Source organism: Nestor notabilis, unplaced genomic scaffold, assembly GCF_000696875.1.
Source record: "Nestor notabilis isolate BGI_N333 unplaced genomic scaffold, ASM69687v1 scaffold32725, whole genome shotgun sequence".
Lineage (NCBI taxonomy): Eukaryota > Metazoa > Chordata > Aves > Psittaciformes > Psittacidae > Nestor > Nestor notabilis.
In genome coordinates, this window is record NW_009931130.1 from 1 (window position 1) to 10,349 (window position 10,349).

General features: G+C 52.1%; 1 protein-coding gene across 1 annotated transcript; it reads left to right on the plus strand.

The window, feature by feature from the left end:
- Positions 1 to 5: 5 nt before the first annotated feature.
- On the plus strand, positions 6 to 5,695 carry TOR3A (torsin family 3, member A; the record flags this gene model as incomplete). Its single annotated transcript, XM_010015729.1, has 6 exons — positions 6 to 42; positions 433 to 546; positions 1,317 to 1,582; positions 2,240 to 2,415; positions 4,795 to 4,919; positions 5,445 to 5,695. Coding segments are annotated over 6 exons (969 nt in total), but the record flags the coding sequence as incomplete, so codon positions are not given.
- Between the last annotated feature and the right edge of the window lie 4,654 nt (positions 5,696 to 10,349).

Sequence of the window (10,349 nt, forward strand, 5' to 3'; positions counted from 1 at the left end):
ACTGCGAAGAGGAGGAGAAGGAAGTGTCCAGTCCCAGCCCAGGTAAGCACCTTCCTCCTCTCTCTCCCCTCTCCAGTGCCCCAGAAACAGCAGCAGGTCCGAACACCCTCCTGCCCCCAGCACAGGGGTCTGTGCCTCCGGCTCCTGTGGACGCTGCCCTTGCCAAGGCGCGCTGCCCTGGGCATCTCCCTCCTCCCTCAGCATGCCCTGGGTTGCCACAAACTTGGCGTGTCTCCGCCTGCCACGGCGATGTGCCTGCCCGAGCCAGCTGCTGCCCCTTAGGTGCTTATCCCCCTCCCCACAGCTGGGCTGCTGGCGGGCAGTGTCTAAGTCCCTGCACCCGGGAGGAGGGCTGCCGTTAACTGGGCTCCGCACCAGACCCCGGAAAGACACGTGCTGGGAGACCTCTGCTCACATTGCTGCCCTTTCCAGGCTGGGGCTTGCCTCTGGTGGGACAGGATTACCTGGACATCCTCTCCGCCTGGTACTGCAGCTTCAGCGAGTGCTGCCAAACAGGAGACTGCAGGGTAGTCAACAATATCACAGGTAGGTGCTGTGGTGGGTTTGGGACACTCCAAGCAGTGCTTGTCTTTGCTGCCTCTCCCTCATCTCTTGTTGCTCGTTTGTGTGATTTCTTAAAAATCAAAAATTTTCTAAAAAAAGTGTATTTTATCAAGTGATATGTGGTGAATAAAGGGCATTTCTGAGCAGGGGGCTGAGCTGGTGGGAGGGCCAGGGGTTGAGCTAAGTCCTGTTTCCCATTATTCATTTTTAGTTCTGAGACTGCAAGAGTTTGTTCCTTACTGTACAGCATATCTGCTCCAGAAATGCTATGAGCTCTGCCTTCATCTGGTAGCTCCCAGGCATGCACAGTGGGATCCAAACTGGCCCAGTATCCAACCCCGGGTCAGGAAGGTACACAGAGACCTGCATGTAAACCCTGCGCGGGTGTCATTGCATTTTGCTGGTCCTGAGACTTCTGGTATCTCTACCCTCCGCTGGGAGCTCATGAGGGCCTTTGGGCTAAAGTGCTCCCTGCACTTGTCAAATACCTCATCTACTTCCCAAAGGAAAAAAGGAGTCAGTGGAAGATCTGTGTCTTTTTGTGGTCAGTGGCTGATGCAGGCAGGGTACCAGCAGCTTGTCTCATTGACCCCGGGGGCTTTAACACCACTTCAGTCTCCTCTCAGACAGGCAGCCTCACCAGCAGGGCTGGGTGGGCCTCATGACCTGCCACATTTTCTCCTCTTATTTCCACCTGCAGCAGCAGCTGGGCTTACAGTTTCAGGCTGAGCTTTTCTCTCTCCTTCCTGTAGGGCTAGCAGCAGACCTCAATGGGCAGCTCCATGGGCAACACTTGGCCAAAGAAGTGGTCATCCGGGCAGTGCAAGGGTTCCTGCAGAGCCCACAGCCAGAGAAGGCTCTGGTCCTCTCCTTCCATGGCTGGGCTGGCACGGGCAAGAACTTTGTGGCTCGGATGGTGGCCAGTCACCTGTACCGGGACGGGCTGAAGAGCAAGTGCGTCAGGCTGTTCATTTCACTCTTCCACTTCCCCCATCACATGTATGTGGACTCGTACAAGGTGAGAACTAACAACATGGTGTTGCTGTAGGGATGGCCCAGTGTACTGGGTCTGGATGGGATGGAGTGCATTTTCTTCACAGCAGTCCATACAGAGCTGTGTTTAGATTTGTGAGTGAAACAGTGTTGATAACACACCAGTGAGCAATGCTCGCACAGCCTCAAGGCTTTCTTCTTCTCCCAGTCTGCCCCCCACAGTCAGTGGGCTGTGGTTGCACAGGGACTTGGGAGGGGTCACAGCAGACAGCTGACCCCAACTGACCAAAGGGATATTCCATGCTATGTACTGTCGTGCTCAGCAATAAGAACATAGTTTTTATGGGAGTGGGTTTTGGGGTAGGAAGCCAGTGCTTGGGCACTGGCTGGGCATCAGTCTGTTTGTGGTAGGTGTGAGTGGATGCCTTTGCAGCACTTACTTTCATTTCTTTCTTTCACCTTCCTCACCTTCACTTACTAAACTATCTTCGTTTTGACTTGTTTTCTTGCTTTTGCTCTTCCTATTCTCTGCCCTGTCTGGCTGGGTGGGAGGGAATAAGGAAGTAGCTGCCAGCCGGGGTTAGCCCACGGCATTGAGGCTCAGCCCCTGCACAATGCTCCGGTGGTAGTGACTGCTGTTGGGCTTTTGGGGCTTCTCACACCCCTCCCTGCTGCTCTGCAGGCTCAGCTGAAGCAGCAGATCACCGAGACTGTGCAGCTCTGCAAGCAGCCCCTGTTCATCTTCGATGAGGCAGAGAAACTTCATTTTGGCCTCCTGGATGCCATCAAGCCCTTCATGGCTCCCTACAACAGCAGGAGCAAAGTGGATTACCGGAGATCCATCTTCATGTTCCTCAGGTGATTTCTGGGCCCCCAAAGGGATAGGGAGGATCAAAGTGATGGAATTTATCCCCTGAGGTGTGTGAAATGAGGGACTCAGGCTGCATGGGAAGGGGAGAGATATCTAGATCCTCCAAGAGGCAGTTGCCTCCATGGTCAATTTTACTTACTGATGCTGGGCAACCTCCCTGAGTATTTTCAGGGGCATTTGCAGGAGGAGCTGAAGTCTGGCTTAGCTGTGACACCTGAGCCAGTGTCTAGGCTCTGATACAAGGAACCAGTGAGGGTCAGAGCTAGCATGGTGTCACCCTCCCCAGCTCAGCAGGGACATCCCATTCTCTGGGGAGCAAAGCAGATCTTTATGGGAAGTTCTTGTGCAGTGTGGCACTGTTAGTTGGGAGCAGGAGGTGGGGAGTTCCCACTGCCTGGCTGTGGCTGCAGGCTGAGGTGCCATTGGTCTGCTGTGCTGCAAGGACTGATCTGGCATCAGCTCATCCTGTGGTTTAGTTGGTTCCTTACCCATCCAAAGGGAGAAAGGGCTTTGGCATGTGCACATGCAAGTGCTGTCCCTGACCCAAGCCTAGGTGGGATGCAGCATGAGGGAGAAGTAGGACATCTCAAAACTGAGATGTGAGGTAGGCACGTGTCTGAAGTAGGTGGTGAGAAATGCCAAGGAGAGACAAGCATCTTGGCCCTCCTTCAATTCAGGAGTTACAGCCTTCAGTTTGGCTTTGGCAAGAGGTGTTCCCACGGGCTGGAGGTGAACAGAGCATTTGTTCTCCATCTCCCACCACCCAGGCAAGTGTTCTAACCTGCAGGTTTGGTGGTTCCCAGGGAAGTTTCTCTGCACATGGAGGACCTGTATATGTGCCCAGTGTTTGCAGAGCTGGCGATGTTTCGTAGAATCATAGAATAGTTAGGGCTGGAAAGGACCTTAAGATCATCTAGTTCCAACCCCCCTGCCATGAGCAGGGACGCCACACACTAAGCCGTGTCACCCAAGGCTCTGTCCAGCCTGGCCTTGAACACCTCCAGGGTTGGAGCATTCACAACTTCCTTGGGCAACCTACTCCAGTGCCTCACCGCCCTCACTGGAAAGAACTTCTTCCTTAGTCCTACCTTGTGTGGGCCTCCCAGCAGGAGCCATGGTGGAAGGGGCAGATTCTCCCTTGTTGCTCAGGGCAAGGTGGATGTGCTGCTGGCTGTGCCGAGCTGACCTTGTGTCCTGCCTGCTGGCAAGCCATGCAGGTGTGGGGGAATGCCATCAGCCCCTTCGTGCCACTGAGCGGAGCGGGGTGCCTTGAACTGCGGCAGTGTGTAATCCTGGGGAGGTTTCGTCACGCCCAGTGGCGCTGTGACACAGACCTGTTGTGGGAGGGCTGGCTCTGCCACAGGGCTCCGTTGGACGCTGGCCTGTTCCTGCAGCTCTGGCCAGGTTTGGGGGGTAGGGTGGGACTGGCTGCCTGTTCTCTGTGCTTCTCCCATGGGCTGGGTGGGAGCAGGACCAGTATAAGCTGTTTCTCCCCCTAACAAGGCAGCAGGGGGGTGGGCAACTGACAGATTTTTAACGTTGCCTCCCCTCCATTTGGGGAATGGCTCTAGAGCCTCTGACACTAGAAAAGATCGGTGCAAGGTCTGTGCCTCCCAGTGCCTCTCTGCTTCCCACCTACACCAGCTCTGCAGCCAGATGGTTCCAGTATCACCAGCTGACTGGTGGCAGGGTGCTGGGGCTGAGCTGTTGCAAACCTCTCACCAGCACTTGGGGGCTGCCTGGCCTTGATCTGCTTTCCAGGGTGAGGGACTGCTCTGGGAGCCTCAGTGACTGCCAGGACCTCCACTCCCCACCATGGAGCTGCCACCACAGTGTGTGTCCAAAGGAATCCTCACATGGGAACTGTGCTGCTTTGTCCCTCAGGCAGGGGATGTTTTGCCAAGTCCTGGGTTGCCACTTGAAGCCCTGCCCTGGACCTTCCCTTCTAGTGAGGCTCCCGTCACGTGCTCTGCCTTCTAACTTGGACTTTCAGTGGTGGCTTTTTCAGAGTTTGGTGTGCAACCAAGCGTTATCTTGTGAGGTCGGTGGCATCCCAGCTGGGACAGGGGACTGATGGAAATGGAGGATTCTACTGGCTCCTGGTCCCACCCTGGGGGAGAAAGCAGCTGCCCCAGGCTGTGAGCTGGCAAGATGGAAGATAGCTGTACAAATACCTACAGAAGGGGGCAATTTGGGATGGAAGTTGGCTCCTCCGTGTGCTAATGTTTCAGATGCTGATCCTACACAGCAAATCTCTCATTGCTAAGAGAACTGCCGGGGCTGGTCTGCAGGGGAGGCGGTTGGCAGCTCTTAGCAGTTCATCCTGGGGGGGACATGGTTGAGTGACTTCCTTCCTGTGTCCACAGCAACCTGGGCGGCAACACCATCAATGAGGTAGCCCTGGACGTCCGGCGATCGGGCCAGGTGCGGGAGGAGATCTCCATGGAGCTCCTGGAACAGCGGCTGCGGCTGGAGCTGCAGGAGCCTGTGGGTAAGAGCTGGGCTTGCTTCTGGGATGCTGTGGGTAAGCTGCCTGCAAACCTGCCCCTCTGCGCTGGCTTGGGGCCTTGCTTACGCAGTCCCATTCGCCTTGTGCCGCACAAGTGTGCGTGCTTTATTCCAGCACCCCACCCCAGGAGTATTTGCAGCATGAGCCCCTGCTTCATCCATGTGAGCACAGCCCCACTCAGCAGCAGTGAGGCACATGAGGAAGGAGCGGAGTCGTTACCTACTTCAGCCCTGGAAATGGCCAGGTTGCAAGCGGCAGCCTAACGCTGCACAGGAGTATCAAGGCTTCTCTAGGGTTCAGGCTTCTTCTGGCCTGAGATGGGCAAGCTGTAATGTCTTTCTCTGTTCAGACTAAGTGCTGAACGGTTCTTTACAAGTGGGTGTCTCTCTCCCAAAACATATGGATGAGCCAAGACAGGCCCCTGCAAAGAGACAAGCCTGGCCTTGCAGAGGGATGACAGCTCCCAGGTGAAGATTCTGAAGTTTCTTTTGTCTTGTTTTGCTACAGAGAACAGTTATGCCCACAGCCACCTCCTTGAAGAGAACCTCATTGATTTCATTGTGCCGTTCCTTCCCCTGGAGTACCACCATGTGAAGCTCTGCGCACGGGATGCTTTCCTGGCCCGGGGACTTCCATACACAGAGGCAGCCCTCGATGAGGTGGCCAGGATGATGGTGTTTGTGCCCAAAGAGGAGAAGCTTTTCTCTGCACAGGGCTGCAAATCTGTATCCCAGCGCATCAATTACTTCCTTCCTTGAACAGCAGGTGGGACTACACCAGTGGTGAAGGTGGTTCTGCACCCTAGAGCTGCTTTCTTGCACAAGGTCAGGCAGGCAGGTTACCCAGCCATGCCCTTGCACAGGGACACACGCTTAAGCCCCTGTTACTCGGAGGGCTTTTTGCAGGGAAGGAAGCACACCCTGCCCAGCCTTACACCTGGGACACCAGGACAGCCTGCACTTGGCTGCATCTCAAGTCTGCCTGGTGTTTAAGTCCCTTCTTTTAGCTTGAAGTGGTGATGTGGTTGTGTTGACAGATGCTATGATTTATGTGAGTGGGGATGTCCAAGTGCTTGGTTTGTTACCACATGATGAAGGCAGCCTTGGACAGACAGGTCCTGTTGAGACAGTGCAGCAGAAGCCATGTCCTCACTCTGTCCCCACTTTTCTGTCACTTAACAAGATTGCACAGAACTGTTTTGCTGAGTATTTTTCTCTGGTGCTCTCCTGCATTCAAAAGGTGTCTGCTGCTCAGGGACGCATGTGCCAGGATCACAGTTTGTGTAGGGAGGCCCTTGCATTGAGAAAATGACAGTAATCTCCTATGGAGACGGCAGACCCCATGCCCTCTCCCTTTGGACCGTCCCCCTGTCACTGGAGTCTTCCATTGTATGGAAGCAGCTGTGGGGATGAGGTGACCTTCTGCTGAAATTATTTTTCTAAGCAGTTTGGTGAAGAGCCCGTTTGTCGTCTCCCTGCAAAATGAAAAAGGGAAAACTAATTCTCTTTTCAAGGGCAAAGGGTGGTTGATGAGGATGGTGGCTGAAGGAACAGGCTGCAGATGAATTTGGGTTTTCAGGGATGCAGTAAGCTTGGGGGTTTTTTCTTTTCAGAATGTTGCATGCTGTGGGTTTTTTTGGCTGGTTATCAGCATTATTGCACTAAGGGCCTGTTTGCTGTCTGGATACTTGCCAGGTGATAAGTATCTTGCAGCAGGACCAAAAAATTTCAACAGTCTTGCAAGAATCACTTTGTGACCTCTAGGTCCAAACTCCCTTCCAACAGAGCTGTGCTGGGCAATGAGGTGAAACGGCACACGCCAAGGACAGGGCTTAGCGCCCTGGACATCCTTTGGTCTATTTTAAGCTTTGAACCTCTCTGCAGTGCCAGTGATGAGCAGCACGACCTCTGGGAAAAGATTGACCAGACACGCTTACTAGTCCTGCAGACTTTGAGTTTGTGTGTCCCTCTGGGCACACTGGCTCTGTTACCTAATGAGGCTTCATAGTCCAAGGCAGGAAGGATGAGCCAGCTGCTCAGCTGATGCAAAGTTAGTTTAAACTGACCTGTTGTCTCTAGACTGGACCTTAGGGCCTGTGCCAGCATGCACTGTTATCAGGCATTTCTGAGACCTGATTTCTGGTCACTTTCATAATCACAAGTGTCAAGTCTAAAGCTTCAGCCTGAGAAACATCAGAGGCAGACGGAGGCAGGGAACGGAGGATGCAGCCCCACAGGACACAAAATGTGGGTTGTTTTTTATAACCAGGGCAGAAAGTTGAGGAGTTTGGTAAGTTAGCTGAAGTTAGTTGCTTAGAAGCTTGTATAAGCCAGGATCACCTAGGACTTTTGTTCTTAAATAGAAAAGAATCTTCAGCTGCCCAGGTTAGACTGGTGCCGCTTGGAGGGAAGTCTCTTGGGCAGCCGTTTCACCAGCACGGGGCTGGCATGAAGCTGGCACATTGAGCAGTTCTTATTTCATTACTGGTGGTGTTACTTATGGGGGCAACTCTCACTGACCACACAAGGCCCTGCGCTCTGCCAGGTCACGCAGGGGTGTTTCAGAGGTAAGCAAGCATCTGATTATGCAACCCAGCAAGAGCCGCTCTCCTCTGAGCACTCCATGGCAACACTAAGCTTGATTTTACAGGCATAAATAAAGCTACTGCTTTTCTTTGCACTCTGGAAGAATTAAACTATTTCTTTTTTTTTAGTGGTTTATAATAATCTTTTCTACCCAAAACAACAAACTTCAGGTTAATACTGAGCAGCTTCAAATATTCCTTAGGGAAAACAGCACATAAATGTTTTTTGCCAATAAAATATTGCAACCTTTATTTAAAACAAAATGCAAATTGGCAAAACTTTGTGGAACGACAGGCAAAGAGGCCCTTCAAAGGGCCTTATTTACATCAAGTTTAACACTGTTCGCAGTTCACAGTCAGACGATAGTGAGAGAATTAAATTAGAAAAACAACCAAAATATATTACAATAACAATAAAAACAAAAAACAGTTGACAACACTGGTAGAGTGATTGGTGATTAACGTGTTTCATTTTAACCCATTCCTGCCCTCAATGAGTTCACTACTGATGCAAACAGTGTGCGGAGCCCATCGGGCTCTACCTCCCATGCACAACAGACACAGTTAAAGAATGACCTCCTTTGGTACAGACATTTCTTATCACGTGTAGGTATTGTCAATAAGTCGGGTGTCCCATAACCTCTTACTTCCCACCACCAGGGAATAAGCTGAAGGTTTGTTCTACACTACAGGCAAGCGGAGCGCAACTCCAGTGCCCACCCGAGCCTGATGGTGCCACTTGTGCTGAAGCAGGAGGCTTCTAGGCATGCTGTAGTAGCAACCCTTGGGTTCTCCTGCCAGACACTATTAGCAGTAGGGCTGAGTGTTCTACAAGAGAACACAGCAGCCTGTTCTGTTTGCAGAAACAATCTTCTGGGTTCATTAGTGCTTTTCACAGCTGCTGATGCCCAAGAGCATCCACAAGCACTATAGAGAGTGCCTTAGCTGCTGGGGAAGGCTCAGATGAATGGTACAGGCTCCAGTGTTTGGATTTCCCTACGTGATGGCTGCACAGCATAGCCCATCCTGCCTGCTCTTGCTCCCACTGCCTTTCAGGGGGGGCTGCTCTGTTACTGCAGCAGTTCTGGTGCAGCTGCTGTCCCATGCTGTGGGATTTAGTTCCCGCTGCCCACAGAGAGCAGTGTGCCATGAAACTCTTGCATAAGCACACCTGGTGGGATGTCAACACATGCGTGTGTGACTATCTCACTGACACAAGGCCAGTGCTGCTCAGGAAAGAGGTCCTGTGTGAGGAGGACAGGAATAGGCATCCCTCCCCTCTCCCACTGTGTTCTGCATCGGCAGCACTGCTCCATTCAATTCTGCTTTCCCAGTGGCTAAATTTGATACAGTTCCAATACCCAGACTCTTAATTCAGCTTCACCTCTGTCCACACTAAAGACAATGATTATAGCGAAGTGCTGCTGCCGGTCGGCAGCCAAGTGCACCACTTCTGGGGTTAAAAAGGGTGTACAGTGCAGGAAGAAAAGAGAATTGCACCTGTGAGTCGGCCAATTCCCCACAGTAGCTACAAAGAGAAAGTGCCCCACAACTCGCTCCTGTGAGCGCATGCTTTGTGCTTGGCATTTACCAGGCCTTACGTGCTGCCATCCCTGTTGCAGAGAAGACTACTTTAAACTCTAGCCCATACTAGTGCAAGTGAGAGAGCCCAGCTGCAACCACCTTTACCCCACAAGGCCTTCTGACAGTGATGAGGAAGGGAAACACAACAGGAGTTTATGCCTTGCCCCCTACCCTGAACAGTGGAGCAAGGAGTGCTCTTCACTGGGACAAGTACCAGGGCTTCACCATCCCTACGTTACTTTGAACGTACTGTACAAGGCTGAAACCAGCAGAGAAGCTGCCACTGTAGAGACTTTTAAGGCCAAAAGCCAATCCTAGCAAAAGGGAGACGGAACTTTAGCAATTTTATGTGAGTGGCTGTGGAAGGAAGAACAACTGAATGATAATTTACAGCAGAACCAGCTTTCCAGATACTATCCTTTTGCTATCCTGCCAGAGGGCAGGGGAAAATTCCAGTTTGGGAATAAAAAACAGTTAGGCGGCAGAAGCAGCAGCAATTCTGCAGCCTCCTACGTAGGGGAAAAAAACCCTAGTGTCAAGTTGGCACTACCTCTGCCACGATCTACCTACCTGATGTAAGACAACAGGTAAGAACAGTGGGTTTTTCCACCACAGGAGGGATCAGAATTGTATGGGCTTCTGTGATACACAGAGGTTGTGGAGTCTCCATCTTTGGAGATGATACTCAAAAGCTGTTGGGATGTGGTCCTGGGCAGGTGGCTCCTGCTGGAGCAGGGGGCTGGGCAGGGTGACCTCCAGGGGTCCCTTCCAGCCTCAGCTTGCTCTGTGACTGTAAAAGCAGAGGCGGCTTCAGCTGTGTTACTGCCTACTGCCCAGTCCCACTGCCCATCACCTCTGCCATGGGGAGGAGAAACTGGGTGACATCTGAAAGAAAGTGGGGATGACCAGTGGAGAGGAACAGTCCTTCCTTGGGGCACAGTCAGTTTCTTCAGAAAGGGCTGACAGAGGGGGGTTTTAGGAGCTAGACATTCCAGGAATTGTTTCCTATTCTATCACTTTTGCTGCAGCTTTTCTGGAAGACTGTTATTCAGGAAAAAAAAAAACCACATCTTTTTTCATAATACTCATCAGAACTGGACTAACAGCCTTAACATTTTCTGGTTAAAATACCTTTCCCCTGAGAATCACTTCAGTTTCAGTCTGTTTGTTCTAGGCTGAGTAGTAGTACAATGATGAAAACATGCGATTGTCTGCCAGGGCAAAGAAGACCTGCCCTTCTGCCC